This window comes from Nicotiana tabacum, chromosome 19 (assembly GCF_000715075.1).
Source record: "Nicotiana tabacum cultivar K326 chromosome 19, ASM71507v2, whole genome shotgun sequence".
NCBI lineage: Eukaryota > Viridiplantae > Streptophyta > Magnoliopsida > Solanales > Solanaceae > Nicotiana > Nicotiana tabacum.
In genome coordinates, this window is record NC_134098.1 from 94,535,767 (window position 1) to 94,554,283 (window position 18,517).

Genomic DNA, 18,517 nt, shown 5'->3' on the forward strand with positions numbered 1-18,517 from the left:
TAACACATCCCACAATCACATCATACTTATCATATAGCCATTTAACCATTCATCGAGCCACAAATTCTTCTTATAAGAACATTACCAGATATATGAGTCCAAATGTACAAGTTCTCACAACCAAAACTGTTGAGTCTAAGCTGCGGTCTAAACATGGCCTCAAGTCCTCTAGACTAATCCATCATCAAAACACAGAATACACATCTCGAACCTCCTTCATGGAATCACAAACTAGCGATGCACAACTGATACTAAGCACTCACATGCACACACGAATACGTTGAAGGAATTTAAAGAGTTATGTTTCAAGATGAATCAATTCCGCATGATAGATACAAGAAAGTGAATTTTTTACATCCACAAGAATCTACTAAACCTGATCATGACTCATGAGATCTATGAAACCTAGGCTCTGATACCAACTTATCACGACCCAAAATCTCACCTGTCGTGATGGAACCTATCTCAATGCTAGGCAAGCCGACAATCTTAATAAAATACCATATCTTTTAAGTTTGAAAACATAATATTTAAATTCAGCGGAAGAAATCTCACAAATATAGATATAAACACTCCCAAAACCCGGTGTCACTAAGTACCTGAGCATCTAATATTAATACAAAGTCTAACTAAGAAACATTGTCTGATAGTATAGAATAGTACAATTACTAAGAGAAAGAGAGAGTCAAGGTCAGCTAACGTCAGGCAGCTACCTTGATAGTCTCCAACGAATTGCACTCTGAGATCTAACAGTCGTCGTGTCCGAAAGCACTTGGATATGCACACGAGGTGCAGAGTGTAGTATGAGTACAACCAACTCAATAAGTAACAAGACTAAACCTCTGGGCTGAAAATAATGACGAGCTCCACAGGTACAGTCCAGTACATAAATAATGGTACATAAATGTAGGCATGCTTTCAAGTTCAACAGTTAAATTCAGTACTAGCATAATAGATCGATTCTGCATGATATGAGGAATGTGGCATCTTAGTGGAAAGACCTCATGTACTACTGATCACTAATCACTCGGTCGCTCGGTATTGTTTATGGCTAATCCAGCCCAGGGATATTCCATCCCGTATATATATACCCATCGACTAACAGTCAGTCACTCAGTACCGTATAAGGCCAATCTAGCCTTGGGGTAATTTATCCCCAAATGTAAATGATACGGACAAGATCCATGTCCAGGGAAAATTTATCACAATATAAATAAGTAAGGCAAGTTCATGCCCTGGGAAGTCCATCCCGAATATATAATCATCTACGCTCACTAGGGGTGTGTACAAACTCCGGAGGGGCTCCTTCAGCCAAAGCGTGATATAAAGTCGTTATGGCCTACTGCAGGTGGGCAATCCTGATTCGTATAATAATAAAGCCTATAAGGCCTGCTGCAGGTGGGCAACCCCATTCCATAGAGTAATAATATATATAAAGCCAATATGGCCTGCTGCAGGCGGGCAACCCCGATCCCATAATTATACTCACAATGGCTGAACATGACTGAGTATGAAATATACATTTTTAAAATATATAAATTCAACAGCAACACGAACCTGTGGGTCCCAAAATATCGGCACGTAGCCCAATCATGATCTTTAATACCAGTCTCAGCTCATTTTTCCTAACACGTGTAAAATGTTCAGATAACAACCTGATTCTTTAATTTTTACAACTTCACAAAATTTGTTCAAGTCACAATATCTATGGTGCATGGCCACACGCTCGTCAACTATCGTGTGCGTCACCTCCAAACAATTTATATAACACCAAATTCGGGGATTCATACCCTCGGAACCAAGTTTAGAAGTGTTACTTACCTCAACCTTCAAGCTTCGAAAACACTACAATGCTCCAATTTATTAAAATGTCCAAATATCATCCACAATTCAACATCTACCATTAGATACCCCAACTACATCAAAACAAATACGAAAAGATTCATAATTATCCATGTAGGTTTCACAATTCGGTAACAAGCCTTCAACCATCACAAATTATCCAATGGGCTCACCCATTAGCCTATTCAATTCCATTCTTATCATTTAATACTCATTTGGAGTCATTAGTAATACTATGTTAATTATCCAACATCATCAAGTCACTATTCATTGCCTTCTCCAACAAAACTCTAGGTTCAAGAACATCCATTTCAAGAACTAGTGTTGTATCTTATCCAAATGGTGATTCCCAATTATATTCGCTCATCAATTAAGTTATCAAGTCTATTGGAATCATTAGAAACTCAAGACATATGTATTTATATTAATTCATCTCTATTCATCTTCTTCTTTAACCAAAAATGGCATTCTCATGACCCACCCTTAGGATTCATACAATATCCCATTATAACTTCAAATAAAACTCATAACCATGATACCTATACTCTAATATGACATATATATAAAGCTCAAGCGAAGGGATTACCTCTTGGTGAAAGAATCTCACTTTTCCTCTTTTTGGTGTTCTTGAAGATTCAACCCATTTCCTATGGATTTGATCCATAATAATGTTAGTGTTATCACTAAATGATGTTATATAATCATCCTTGTTCCTATACAACTTACCTTGAAGTGTATCCATGGTGGAAAAGCTCCTCATTCTCTCAAAAATTCAATTACGCATGCTAGGTCTTGAAGTCCCGGTATTTCTTATAATGACAGTCGAACTACTAGGGAAATACTGAATAAGTAGATCCACTAGCCCTGTTAGCAAAAGGCGTGCCAAAATTGTGTCTTGAAACTCTATTTTGAAATGGAAAAGAATCATCGGAACCATATGAAGATCTTTCCCTAGCACCAATAGGAGCCAAGGTACTTCCAAAGGTGAGAAATGGAAATGCATTACTAGTCACCATTTGTTGGTTTTGTGCCTCTCTTTCAACTTCTTTCTTTATGCTTTCCATTGCCTCCTTCAGTTGTTGCAGTTGAAAAAAGCTAAGTTTTTTAATTGGAGCTTCCCACAAATGACCGATATCTCTCTTCCTTGCTTGTAGGGTTTCTCTACGATTTTTTTCCATTTGGAGAATACCCTCAATGTTCGTGAGCTCCATATTGAGATCACGAACACTAGCATTTTGATGAGCCACAATGAGCTGGTTATGGCCATTATTTGGTTGAAAGTTCCTTGTGAGAAACCTATCCACTACTGAATCCACACAAGGGTGGCTAAATAAGTAAACTTTCTTTCCTGGGGAAGTGTAACGACCCGACTTGTGATTTTAAGAATTTACGCACGTTCAGCGACATAAGGTCCCGAACAATTTTGTTATATTTATTATGACTTGTGTGTGCGGTCAAGTTTGGTTTTTGAAGATTCTGAATTAAATTGAAAGAACAATTCTTATTTTAGAAGCTAAAATGAAAAGAGTTGACCGGAGAGTTGACTTTTGCGCAAACGGCTCCAGAATGGAATTTTGATGATGTCAATAGCTTTGTATGATGATTTCAGACTTAGACGTATGTCCGGATTTGGATTTGAAACTCCGTAGGACAAGTCGGCACATTTCGGCGAAATGTTAGAAAGTGAAGTTCTTGAAATGTTCATAAATTCGACTGTAAGTATATTGATTGATAACGAGGTCATATTTCAATTCCAAAAACTAGAACAGATCCATTACATCATTTATGACTTGTGTGCAAAATTTGAAGTCATTCCGGATTGATCTGTTACATTTCAGTGCAAAATATAGAAGTTGGATGATTTGAAAACTCATAATTCGATCCGAGGAGCGATTCATAATTTCAGCGTTGTTTGATGTGGTTTGAATACTCAACTAAGTTCGTATTGTATTTTGGATATGTTGGTATATTTGGTTAAGGTCCCGAGGGCTTCGGGTAGATTCTGAGGTTAACGGATCGATTTTGACTTGAAGGTAACTGCTGGAAATTTCTGGGAGGTTGTTCATATTTGTTTCCGCTTTTGATTTTGACACTTGTATCAAATTGTATGTTTTAAAAACAATGGCTTGAATTATTATTATAATCGGCTTACCTAGTCTTAAAGATTAAGTGCCATCACGACGCTTGTGGTACGATTTTGGGTCGTGACAAGTTAGTATCAGAGCTCTAGGTTCATAGGTTCTACGAGTCATGAACGAGTTTAGTAGAGTCTTGCGGATCGGTATGGAGATGTCTGTACTTATCTTTGAGAGGCTACAGAACTTTTAGGAAATTTCAACTTCTTTCATTCATGTCGTGTGGAATTTGTTGATTTTATACTTTGAGCCTTTATATCTCTATTCTCTCACGGATGGAGAGGAGACGTGCTACCGGGTCAGCTGAACAGATAGTCGCGCATTGTGCTAGGGCCGCAAGAGGCCGAGGCCAAAGTAGAGGCTGAGTAAGGGCACGTGCCGTAGTTAAAGCACTTGTCAGAGTAGCAGTTGAGGAGCAGCCAGTAGCTTCGGTTGGGGGACAAGTACCAGAGACACCTGTTATTAACCCCGCACTTAAGGAGACTTTAGCACAGTTCCTAAACATGTTTCGTATATTACCTCAGGCAGGGTTGATCTCCGTTTCTCCCAATATTTCACAGATTGGGGGAGGAGTTCAGACTCCTACCACCCGTACTCTAGAGTAGCAAGTTCACATTGGTCAGGTTTCGGGTATATTACCGGTACAATCTGTTATTACAGGTTCCGCCTGAGTTAAGGCCAGAGGCTATCAAAAGAAGAACAAAAGAGATTTAAGAGGTATAGTCCACCTACTTTCAGTGGCATAGCTGCCTAGGATGCCCAAGGATTTCTAGAAAGAAAAAAAAATGTCACTGCATTCTCCTCACCATGGGCATTGTGGAAGTGAGCGGAGTTGCCTTTTCTACATTTCAGCTGTCAAGAGCAGCGTATCAATGGTGGCAAGTTTATGAAGATGATAGATCAACCGATGTAATACCACTAACTTGAGCTCAATTTTCGGAGATGTTTTTTTTGAAAGAGTTCATTCCCCAGACTCTCCGGGATGCGTGGTGCACAGAGTTTGAACAATTGTGTTAGGACACCATGACGGTGTCAGAATATGCCATCAGGTTCGGTAAGTTAGCCCGTCATACTCCTACTTTGGTTCCTACAAATAGAGAGCGAGTCCAAAGATTCGTTAAAGGACTCAATTATGATCGTAAAATTTTGTACGACTCATGAGCTACTGGTTGATACTTCATTTCGACTAGTGGTAGAAATTGCCAAGATATTACTATGTGTTCGGGGTGAAGGGCGGGCGGGTAAAGGGCATTCTAGAGGTGCATGCCCGACCCGTTGATATAATTGCTATGAATTGGCTGAGACCGATAAACCAGATGGTGTCGTTACAGGCATGAATTAATTTATAATAAAAGGAGAACTATTCTTATTTTGATTAGATTCCGATTATCGAGGTGGGAACTCCTATCATGCTCCTTATATGGTGGATTTGTGAATTTGTACTCCACTCTAATATTTATCCTTGTTGGGAGACTTGATGGTGTTAGCCCATGTCTATCATTTTTGTTTTGTACATTATTGTAGGCTATGAGTCCAAAAGGTGACTTTTTATTACTCACTACAGTGGGTTTTGATATAATTTTAGGATAATTCATTACAGTTTTATGAATTATATGCCCTACCGGTATGGGGGTTAATTATGTATTGTGAAATTGTTTCACATGATATATTAAAAGAAATGAAAAATCTCAGTGTCACAATGTGCAAAGTACTTGTGATTCAGAGTTGAGGATAGGATCCTCGCGGTGTAATGTGAGTTGGTATGCTTAACCCGGGCTACATGACGCAGTGGAAGTTATATCTGGATAAGATCCTTGTGATTAAATTCATTTGTTTTAAATTCTCCCTTTGTGAAATTTAATTTGTACTATAGTACTAATAGGGGATCATGCCTGATAGGCTTATTTGATAATTCTTTTATGTATTTCTGTGCATATTTAACCATAATTGTGATGTAAATATTGAGTTTTAGCCTGCGAGGTAAGTGCCCAGGCAGCGCTAAATATGACTCATTAATTTAGGTAAATAATTATGAGGTCTTCATGCCTCGCCTGTTGCTGTCAGTGTTGTAAAAATTTAAAACGAGATTTTGGTTAATATGAAGTTAATTATGAGCAACTATTATGACCCGAGATGTGGTTTTGGGCATACATATGATGTGTGCGTAGGCACGAATTGCTACAGCCATTTGAGACTAACAAATTGTGTTAATATGAAAATCAGGCCTTTTGAAATTAATTAGAGTGTAAGAAATTTGTTTTAAAGATTATAAATGAGGATAAAAGAAATAATCTCAACTGAGATGGTGTTGTCGGACTCATGTTAAAATTGTAGTAGCGTAGAATCACCAACGAGTATGTGTGTAATAGTACACTCAATAATTTAACATCCTCAAAATAACTCTTGGCACGTTCGAAGACGAACATATGTTTAAGAGGGGGAAAATGTAACAACCCGACTTGTCATTTTAAGAATTTACATCCGTTCAGTGATACAAGGTCCCGAGCAAATTCGTAATATGTATTATGATTTGCGTGTGCGGTCGAGTTTGGTTTTTAGAAGATTCGGAATTAAATTGAAAGAACAATTCTAATTTTATAAGCTAAAACGAAAAGAGTTGACCAGAGAGTTGACTTTTGAGCAAACAGCTTGGGAATAGAATTTTGATGATGTCAATAGTTTCGTATGGTGATTTCGGACTTAGGCGTATGTCCAAATTTGGATTTGGAAGTCTGTAGACAATTCGGCACATTTCGGCGAAAAGTTAGAAAATGAAGTTCTTGAAATATTCATGAATTCGCCCGTAAGTAGATTGATTGATAACGAGGTTAGATTTCGATTTCGAAAATTGGAACAGCTCTATTACACCATTTATGACTTGTGTGAAAAATTGGAAGTCATTCCGAATTGATTTGATATATTTCGGCGCAAAATATAGAAATTGGAAGATTTGAAAACTCAACTAAGTTCGTATTGTATTTTGGGACATGTTGGTATATTTGGTTAAGGTCCCTAACGCCTCGAGTGGATTTCGGGTGGTTAATGGATCGATTTGGACTTAAAGGTAGTTGCTGGAAATTTCTGAACTGTTGGTGCATTTCTTTTGCGATATTCTGGTCGCAGAAGCGAGGAAATCATCGTAGAAGCGACCTGGGCAGAGCTGGAGGGAGGTCGCAGATGCGGACAGTGTTGCGTACCTGCTCAAGCTCAGGTGCGATATCTTGAAGACGCAGAAGCGGACTGAGGCAGAAGCCGGGCATGATTCTCGCAGAAGCGATCCTTCGTCTCAGAAGCGACATCGCAGATGCGATGCTTCTGTCCGCAGGTGCAAAAATTGTACTGCAAGTGAGGATCGCAAATGCGAATTTTGGCCCGCAGATGCGGCATTTCTTTCTGAAGAAGCGAACTGGACAAAAACATTAAAGGACCAAAAATTGTAATTTCGCCATTTTCGATTGGATTTTTGGAGCTCGTTTTGGAGGAATTCTTCAGGACTTTAACTTGGGTAAGTGTCTTATACAAATGTGATTATATTTCCTAAATCCATGGTTATATTCATCATTTATTTCGGATTTAAACGGAAGAAATCCAGATTTTTGCAAAACTTTTCAAGAAGGGAAAATTATGATTTGGAGGTTGAGTTATTATCGGAATTTGATAAAATTGGTATGGTTGAACTCGTATCGGAAAGAGTGTTCAGATTTCGTTAATATTTTATCAAGTTCCGAGAGGCGGGTCCCGCTTTCTTTGGTTGACATTTTAGAATAAAATTATAAATTGACATTATATTATCCGAAAATTGTTCCGATGAATTTAATGAAGTTATACAATTAATTTTGTAATGACCCGACCAGTCATTTTGAGCATTTTCTCTTCGCTCGATAGTTTACGGGCTTGAGTAGCTCCGTAAGATGTATTATGAATTATGTAAATCGTCGGTTTTGGTGTTCAGGTTATTCGGGACTGATTTGGAAGAATGATTCTCAACTAGGGAGCTTTAAATTTGAAAGAGTTGACCAAGTTTGATTTTTTAGCATTTGATTTCGGATTGGAATTTTGATGGTTCTGGTAGGTCCGTTGGGTGATTTTGGACTTAGGAGTGTGTCCGGATTGTGATTTGGAGGTCCGTAGTGGAATTTGGCTTTAAATGGCGAAAGTTGAAATTTTGGAAAGTTTGACCGGGAGTGGGCTTTTTGATATCGGATTCGGATTGTGATTCCGGGAATTGGAATAGCTTCACTATGTTATTTGGGACTTGTGCACAAAATTTGAAGTCATTCCGGATTGATTCGCTATGTTTTGGCACGAGTTATTGAATTTCAAAGTTCAAAGTCCATAAATTACGATTGGAGGTACGATTCATCGTTTCGATGTTGTTATGCGTGATTTGAGGCCTGGAGTAGGTCCGTGTTATGGTATTGGACTTGTTGGTATATTCGCATGGGGTCCCGAGTGGCCCGGATGAATTTTGGATGAGGTTCAGATCATTTTAACTTCATGTGCAAAGCTGAAGGCTACTGGTTCTGGTATGATCGCACATGCGGTTGGTTTGCACAAGTGCAATGGCCGCAGAAGCGACAAAGGCATCGCAGATGGCAGAATAGTGCTGGGCGAGGAAGACCACATAAGCAGAGATTTGGGGGCATATGCGATGCCGCAGGTGCGGTAACCCGAGCACAGGTGCGGAGTTGGAGGTTGTCAGTAGAGGTCACAGATACGATGGAATTTCCACACTTGCGGTGGTGCAGATGCGGGCAGGGAGTCACAGAAGCGGAAATGTTGAGGAAGCCGGGCAGCGCAGGTGCGAAGTGTTTCCGCAAAAGCGGTGGGTCGCAGGATGTGCTAAGTAGAATGTTATATACAAGGGTTCGTGATTTTGGCTTCATTTTTACATTTTCAAGCCCGGGATGAGGCGAATTTTGGAGAAATTTTCATCATATGAATTGGGGTAAGTGATCTCTACTCGGTTTTGTTTATATTCCTTGTATCTATCTTCGATTTTAGCTTTTGGTTGATGAATTTTAAATAGGAAATTGGGGGGTTTTGGCCTAAAGTTTCATAATATGAAATTTTGAGTTTTGAACATCGATTTGGAGTCAGAATTGAGTGAAACTAGTATGGTTAAACTCATAATTTAATGGGTTGTCAGATTTTGTGAGTTTGATCGGATTTTGAGGCATGGGCCCGGGGTGTAATTTGATTGAGGAATCGATCTTTATCATTTGGAATTGTTTCCTTGGGCTGTATTTGATGTATTTTAGTTGCTTTTGGCTAGTTTTGAGCCGTTCGGAGTTCGCTACGCGCGTGATGGCATCTTTGGAGCATCGCTTGGCTTGCTTGATATTTGGTATTGCCTTGTTCGAGGTAAGTAAATTTTCTAATCTTAGTGCTGAGGGTATGAAACCCCGTAATACGTGTTCTGTGATTGGTATTGAGGTGACGCACATGCTAGGTGACAGGCGTGTGGGCGTGCACCATGTGAATTGGGACTCTGTTGTTTCTATGGCACTGTATAGTGGTCATATTTTGTCGATATCTGTGTTTTCACCGTGTGATAAAGTAATTGAGCTGTCAATCATGCTAGATAACATGTTTAGGCATTATACCGATACTGTTTGGACCCAAAGTGGTCGTTTCTTACTGTCATCTCACTGATTTCATTGATATTTCGTACTCAGTCATTTTCATGCATTCATATCATATCTCAGTCATACTTGTTATTTATTGGTACATCATATCATTGTTGTCGGGCTAGTTTCATGACATTGTAAGCCCGTGAGTGAGACTGGAGAGATTGATGACTGAGTGAGGTCGGGGTCCTGTTGTGAGGATATTGACACTATAGCACGTGAGTTGTCCATGCACATCCAGATGCTGATGCTATAGCACGTGACTTGTTTGTGCGGATCTAGATATTGATATTATGGCAGATGAGTTGTACGTGCAACACGTGACTTATCCATGCGGATTATAGCGCTTGGGCTGTAGGAGCCCCTCCAGAGTCTGCACAACCCCAGTGAGCATAGTCGACTATATATTATATGGATCGGGCTGCACGCCGCAATGGGTATTGTACACCGCTGAGTGATTGAGTGTGCGGAGCATTGAGCATAGTGAGAGAGGATGCAAGACAGTGAGATTGAGTACTCTGGGAGTGTGAGTAGATGATTCATCTCTGAGATACATGGCATTGGCATGCACATATGATTTACATGCATATAGATGCATTTTTTTTCTCACGTTGTACAGTATCACGTCATTGATGACTTTTTACACACATTGATATGTAGGCATAGAGAGGTATTTCACACTTTCTATCTGGAAAGAAAATGAAACATTTTACTTATTGTGGTAAGGATATTTGGAAAAATTACAATTTTCAAACTTACTCGTATTTTTGGCATTTTCGGTAAAAGATTTGGGTTTCACTAAGATACTTTAAAAACATGACTATTTTCTGGAACTGTGAACGAACCGAGCATTTTATTTCTGGGATACCTCTTTTATTACTTGTACTATGCTATTATATTGAGTTGTGGAATATTGGTGTTGGACCCGATCTTCGTGTTAGCTCGTCACTACTTTCAACCTAAGGGTAGGTTTGTTACTTATTGAGTACATAGGGTCGGTTGTACTCATACTACACTTCTGCACCTTGCGTGCAGATATCGACTGATGATGTTGCTGTGCTCGATGGGAGCTGGATTGAAGATGTACCTGCGTCCCGAGTGTAGCTGCCTCTTGCTCGTGGTAGCTTTAGATCTATAAATGTCTGTTTATGTACTTTTCAAACAGACTATGTATTTGTTCCATTTCAGCTTTGTAAACTCTATTCTTAGAAGCTCATGATTTGTACTACCAGATCTTGGGGATTATATTAGATTCAGATAATTTCTTAACTTATTTGCTTTATTGATTGTTATTGGAATTGGTTAGTGGTTAAATGGCTTACCTAGCAGGTTGGGTTAGGTTCCATCACGACTAGTTGGATTTTGGGTCGTGACAAGGTGGTATCAGAGCTCTAGGTTCATAGGTTCTACAAGTCATGAGCAAGTGTCTAGTAGAGTCTTGTGGATCGGTATGATGACGTCCATACCTATCTTCGAGAGGCTACAGGACATTTAGTATATACTTCCCATCTATTTTTCCTTATCGTGCGGCATTGATTCATCTTGAAGCGTAACTCTTTCAATTCCTTCCACGCATTCGTATGCGCATGTGAGCGCTCGGTATCGGCTGTGTGCTGACGGCTTGTGATTCCATGGTTGAGGTACGAGATGTGATTTTGGCATGCTGATGATGGACCAGTCTAGAGGACTTGAGGCCGAGTTTTGACGATGGCTTGAGCACGTAGATTTTGATTTTATGAGCATGTGCTTTTGGACTTATACGTCCGGTAGTGTTCTTATGTGTGGAATTTGTGGCTCGATGAGCGGTAGAATGACTATGTGGTGAGTATGATGTGACTGCGAGATGCATTCAGATTGTTCGAATGTGACGAGAAGAGTTTACTTTAGATGTAGCAAGGACTATGGGGTGTTTGATTTTTTTCTTGATTTGGCGTATGGTCTCGAGTTATGGGTGTGTTGAGGGATCTCTCATGTTGTTTAGTTGTGAAGTGAAGTAGATTCTCATGTCTTGTTGAGGAGTTCAGAATCAAGAAGATTAAGTGATTGCGTAGTAGTCGTGACTATGGAAGGGTATAGATAGATGTCAGTTTGAGGCAGAGCAGGTGGGTGATAAGTTTGAATTTTGACTGCTTATTTGCACTCTTTTACTTGCGTTTTAGCTCAAAATTGCTCAAAGGTATTCCCAAAATCTAACGAAAAATGCTTGCTTGCAGGAGTGTTAGAATATGAGCTAAAGAAATTAAAATCAACTCAAGAAGGAGTAATATTGGAGAAGGACAACAACAAGGCTAAAAGGGAACCGTGCGGACCGCAAAATATTGAGTACAACCGTAGATAATGAAGAAAACCTCTAACAAGAAATGACATATAATGTGCGGACCGCACAATTATGGTGCGGCCGCAGAAGACAGAGATCAGAGAGATGGGATTTCAAGATGAAGAAGAAATACGGATCGCACCATTTTTATGCGGTCGCATAATCAAGAGCGTGGCCGCACTCAATTTTATGCGGTCCGCAGAAATCTCACACAGCCAGAGCCTAAGATCAAGGAGTGCGGACCGCACTATAATTGTGCGGCCGTAGAAGCAAGAGTGCGGTCAGCAGTAGTTGAAGGAGTGCGGCCATAATCCAGAATTGTGCGGCTGCAGAACTTGAACCTGTCAAGACAAGTCTCGTTGTGCGGACCGCACACATAATTATGCGGCCACACAACCTCTATATGGGCATTTTTGTTAGATATTTTCAACTTAGTATAAATAGAACTTTTTGTCATTTTTTTAGGGTAAGTTTTGTTTTGGGAGAGCGATTGAGCCATTTTTCTTTACCTTTTTGAGTAATATTGTACTAGATTAGCTTCGAAACATTAGATTTTCTTTCCCTAATCAATTATTATGCATTCTATCTTAATTTCGTCTTGTATTTCTTCATTTTTCATGAGTAGCTAAATTTCTAGCTAGGGTTGTGGCCTAACCCTAGTGTGGGTACTTAATGGGTATTTGATTTAGGACTTGTTTGTGATTGGGATAGTAATATTTAGCCTAGTTCTTGCTTGAATTGAAGAATTAATGGTTGCAAATATTGATTCATGCCTAATTGACTTAGTCTCTACTTGAGAAAGAGAGACTAAGTCTAGGAAAACTTGACTACCAAGAAATTGGGGTGAACACAAGATATTGATAGCCCCAATTAAAGGGCTGAATCTGGAGATAGTAAGACCCGACTTGAGCATTTATCACTTGTTTTGTGCAATACCCATTTGGACTTGAGAAAGCCAAATTGGGCAAAACCACTCAAACTACCGAGAGGTATAGAGTGAGTAATTACGTGTGATTGCTATATTACAACCCCAACCAATCAAGCTTGTCCTAGAGTTTTCAACCCATTAAGTAACCACCTAGGTGGAAGTCATGACCCTAGATCTTTTATCATTTGGAAAACAACAAAAACCAAAAACATTGTCTCCTAGTTTTATAATTGCAATCAATTGTTTAAAGTAGAAGTAGAAACAACAAAAAGAATGCGGAAGTGTAATCTAAGGAATATTGTACAATTACACTAAATATATTCCTAATCCCAATTCTAACACCCTCAGGAATCGACCCCGTCTTGCGTTGGATTTTATTATTGCTTCGACCGCCTCACTACATATATTTGTGGTGTGAGTTTGGGCGACATCAATTTTTGGCGCCGATGTCGGGGAGTTAAACTGATTTAGCTATATATCTAGGTTTTTGTGTGATTTGTCTTCTTTTCCTTCTAATTCACTAATTTTGTTTTTGAATTGCTTATAGGTACAAGAATGGCTCTCAACAAGGAGCCCATTGGTAATTTGCCATTGGGGGAGGAAGTGGACGATGATCAAAAAGATGAGGTTCATCCCGAACCTCAAGCAAATAGGCAAGTCCGACCACCTCAAGATAATGTTCCCATCCCTCCCCAACCTCTACCAAGAGCGGTAGTGCACCGGGTGTTTCCGAACGAGGGTTATCCAAGTGCTATAGTCCCGCCCCGCATTAGGGCTGGCAAGTTCCAAATAACCAACCTGATGCTTACACTACTTGAGCAACAGAGATTCTTCACCGGGGCTCCAAATCACAATGCTTACAAGCATCTTAAGGGGTTCGTCGATACTTGTTGGGGGAGCAAGAAAACCAATGTTACTGAGGATGCGTTGAGGTTGAGGCTATTTCCCTTTTCTTTACTGGGAAAAGCATTGGACTGGCTAGTGAGATTGCCCAATCATTCCATCCATACATGGGATGAGTTGGCCGAAAAAATCATAGCCAAATTCTTCTGTCCAGGGCACATGGCTACACTACGGGATGAAATTCTAGCATTCAAGCAAGATCCCAATGAGCCATTGCACGAGATTTGGGAAAGATATCGTACCATGGTTAAAGAGTGCCCGAATAATGATATGACTAAGGCCATGATCCAACAAACCTTCTACAGGGGGATCAACTTAACAAATCAATATGTGGTAAATCAACTCGCCGGCAGGAACTTGATGAACACACCTTATGCCGAAGCTTGTGAAATTATGGATGAGATGGTGGATACCTCATCGGCATGGCAAAGTAGGGCTAATGTTCCGCAAGGTGACCCCAATGTCATTCACCTACACTAGGAACTACATGATCTTGGGCAAGCTATCGCAGAGTTAACAACCACAATAAACCAATTGGAAAAAGCTCAACTGCAACAAGTTCAAGGGCCGAAACAAGTGAATGCGATGGAAGGCGTAAATATGATGATGAACAAGAGACGACAAAAAGGTCAACAAGGGAAAAGCCGTCTGGAACAATTCATGCAAGATGATAGTGAGTATGACCAAGGTGATTCGTATAATGAGAAAGAAGAAGAAGTGCAATACGTCACCAATTATCAAGGTCAAAGAAACAATGCTCAAAATCAATGACAATGGAGATCACAAGGAAATTGGAACAACCAAAGCCACCAAGGCAATTGGAGTGGGGTCAACAACAATCAAGGCAATTGGGGAAATAACAATAATCAAGGCAATTGGGGTGGCAACAATCAAATTAATTCGAGAGGTAATCAAGGAGGGTGGAATAACAACGACAAACCGGGGGTCGAGTTTTCAAAGGCCCCCGATGATCCAACAACCGCGCAATCTACCTCCCTATCCTTCTCAAAGCCCGAGCTCTTCTAACAATGAGATGGGACAGATTGAAAATATGTTCCAACAAATGATAGAGAAAAATGCCGACCCTAATGCTCAATTAGCATCCCACAACACTTCAATATGCAATTTGGAGATTCAACTTGGCCAAATCTCACAAACATTGAACACTCGTCCTAAGGGGGCACTACCAAGTGATACGGTGGTGAACCCAAAGGGTGGGAATAATATGGGACATGCTATGGTCGTGACTACGAGAAGTGGAAAAAGTGGAGATGCAACCATCCCAAATCAAAGAAGAATTGTGGATGATGATGTTGTGGTTCAAGAAGATGAAATTCCAAACAATGTGGTTTAAGCTAATGACGAAGTAAGAATTGGTATTGATGAAAATGTGGAGGAGACACAAGAAGAGGTGAACCCGTCTAGGGAGCACGTGACTGATATAGCGGAACCGGTAGTGCCGAAGGCTAAGGCACCAATGCCCTGGCCTCCTCCTACATACCCCCAAAGGCTTGCAAAGCAAAATAGTAAGAACCAATTCAAAAAGTATATTGACATGATGAAGAATTTGTCTATCAATGTACCATTGGTTGAGGCATTGGAATAAATGTCGGGTTATGCAAAGTTCATGAAGGACTTGGTCACCAAGAAGAGATCGATGAATTGTGACACTGTCAAGATGACACATCAAGTGAGTGTTATTGTACACTCAATGGATCATAAATTGGAAGATCCGGGTGCGTTCAAAATCCCTTGCACTATTAGGAGCACTGACTTTGCCAAAGATTTATGTGATTTGGAGGCAAGTATCAACTTGATGCCCTACTCTATGGTCAAAACTTTGGGAATTGGGCAACCAAGACACACATCTATGAGGTTGCAAATGGCGGATCCGACTATGAAGAGGCCATTGGGAATTATTGATGATGTGTTAGTCCGAGTTGATAAGTTCATCCTTCCAGTGGACTTTGTGATCCTTGATTGTGAGGTTGACTACAAGGTGCTTATTATCTTGGGTAGACCTTTCCTTGCTATGGGGAAGGCTCTTGTTGATGTGGAAGCCGGTGAGCTCACTTTCCGGGTGGGTGATGAAAATGTGGTTTTCCATGTGTGCAAATCGATGAGGCAACCAAATAGCAACGAAGTATGTTCGTTCGGGGATTTAGTGACCGGAGTAATTGTTGATGATGCTAGTGCTGTGATGAATGTTGAGGATACCTTGGAAGCTGTGTTGCTCAATCATGATGATGATGAGAAGGAAGGCTTTGTGGAATGTGTCAATGCTTTGCAAGGAATGGGGTCATATACTTATGAACCTCGAAAATTGTCCTTTGATCTTGAGAACCGAAAGACTCCTCCAACAAAGCCCACAATTGAGGAGCCTCCCACTTTTGACTGTCCTTCTTTCCTCTTGCTTGACTAACGTGCAGGTAGATTCTACTTTGGCGGTGCTCCAAAAGAGGAAGAAAGCTATAGGTTGGACATTGGCAGATATTCGGGGTATAATCCCCGCCTTTTGCATGCACAAGAATATTTTGGAGGAGGATTCCAAACCTTCCATGGAGCATCAAAGAAGATTGAATGAAGAAATGCGAGAGGTCATGAAGAAGGAGATCATGAAGTGGTTGGATACCGGGGTTATTTACCCTATTTTCGATAGCTCATGGACTTCTCCGGTGTAATGCGTCCCAAACAAAGGGGCATGACTGTGATAACTAATGACAAGAATGAATTGATCCACACAAGAACTGTCACCGGGTGGAGAGTGTGCATGGACTATAGGAATCTCAACAAAGTCACTCAGAAAGATCATTTTCCGCTTCCATTTCTTGATTGAATGTTGGATAGGTTGGCCGGACGTGCTTTTTATTGCTTCCTGGATGGATACTCCGACTACAATCAGATTCTTATTGCTCTTGAGGACAAATAGAAGACCACTTTCACCTGTCCATATGGTACCTTTGCATTCTCGAGGATGCCATTTGGGTTATGTAATACACCGGCGACTTTTCAATGGTGTATGATGGCTATTTTCACCGATATGGTGGAAGATATTCTTGAGGTCTTCATTGATGATTTCTCTGTCGTTGGGAATTCTTTGATGAGTGCTTGAACAACTTGGACAAGGTATTGGCAAGATGTGAGGACACTCACTTGGTTTTGAATTGGGAGAAATGTCACTTCATGGTCGAGGAAGGCATTGTCCTCGGTCACAAGATTTCAAAGTATGGTATTGAGGTTTATAAGTCCAAAGTTTAACTGATCTCCAAACTCCCCCCCCCCCCATATCCGTGAAGAAAGTGAGGAGCTTTTTGGGTCATTCGGGGTTCTATCGCCGATTCATCAAGGATTTTTATAAGGTGGTGAACCCTTTGTGTAAACTTTTGGAGAAGGATGCCAAGTTCCATTTAAATGAAGATTGCATGAAGGCATTCTAGTTTCTTATGTTCAAGTTGACTACTACTCCTATTATTACCGCACTGAATTGGAGCTTGCCATTTGAGCTCATGTGTGACGCAAGTGATGTGCCTGTTGGAGCGGTGTTGGGGCAACGTATCAACAAATTCTTCGATCAGGTCTATTATGCAAGCAAAACCATGAATGATGCCCAAGTCAAGTACACAGTGACCGAAAAAGAGCTACTTGCTATTGTCTTTGCTATGGAGAAGTTCCGCCCGTACTAGATGGGTACAAAGGTGATTGTTCACACCGACCATGCGGCGCTTCAGTATTTGATGAGCAAGATGGATTCTAAGGCAAGGTTGATGCGGTAGTTGCTTATATTGCAATAGTTTGATCTAGAGATTCAAGACCGCAAGGGTAGTGAGAATCAAGTGGCAGACCACTTGTCCCGATTACAAGAGGAGGGGAGGACACATGATGGCCTTGAGATAAATGATTCATTTCCCAACGAGAAATTCCTAGCTATTTCTATGACCGGGATGCCATGGTTCGCCGACTTTGCCAATTATCTTGTGAGTGGCATTGTACCGAATGAGTTCTCTTCAAACCGAAGGAAGAAACTCAAACGGGATTGCCTTGACTATTATTGGGATGAGCTATATATTTTCCGGATATGTACCGACGGTGTGATCCGACGATGTGTGCCGGAGGAAGAACAAATGGGTATTCTTGAGTCTTGCCACTCTTTACTGTATGGTGGTCACCATTGTGGAGAAATAACGACAGAAAAAGTTTTGAGTTATGGGTTCTATTGGCCTACTCTCTACAAGGATGCTAGTGAGCTTGTCAAGGGGTGTGACGAACACCAAAGGGCCGGTGGGATCTCAAAGAAGAATGAAATGCCACTCACCACCATTTTGGAGATAGATATTTTCGATGTGTGGGGTATTGATTTTATGGGTCCGTTTGTTAGCTCTTGTGGGAACACCTACATTCTAGTTGCGGTGGATTATGTATCTAAATGGGTTGAGGTCATTGCTTTGCCTAACAATGAACCAAGGAGTGTGGTGGCATTCTTGAAAAAGAACATCTTCACGAGGTTTGGTACCCCAAGAGCCATTATTAGTGATGGGGGTTCGCATTTTTTTAACAAGGATTTTGATACCTTACTCACAAAGTATGGTGTCACTCACAAAGTATCAACCCCCTACCATCCTCAAGCAAGAGGACAAGTTGAAGTCTCCAACCGGGAGATAAAATGTATTTTGTCAAAGACAGTCAATGCCAACCGAACGGATTGATCAAGAAAACTTGATGATGCTCTTTGGGCTTATAGAACGGCCTACAAAACACCGATAGG

General features: G+C 40.5%; 1 protein-coding gene across 1 annotated transcript in view; it reads right to left on the reverse strand.

Annotated features, from left to right (window-relative positions):
• Positions 1 to 2,672: 2,672 nt before the first annotated feature.
• LOC142173600 (agamous-like MADS-box protein AGL62) overlaps positions 2,673 to 18,517 on the reverse strand; it is a 31,106-nt gene continuing 15,261 nt past the window's right edge. The window contains exon 2 of the mRNA XM_075239224.1: positions 2,673 to 3,198. Coding sequence (XP_075095325.1) covers positions 2,673 to 3,198 — 526 coding nt within the window. The remainder of the gene's footprint in view (positions 3,199 to 18,517) is intronic.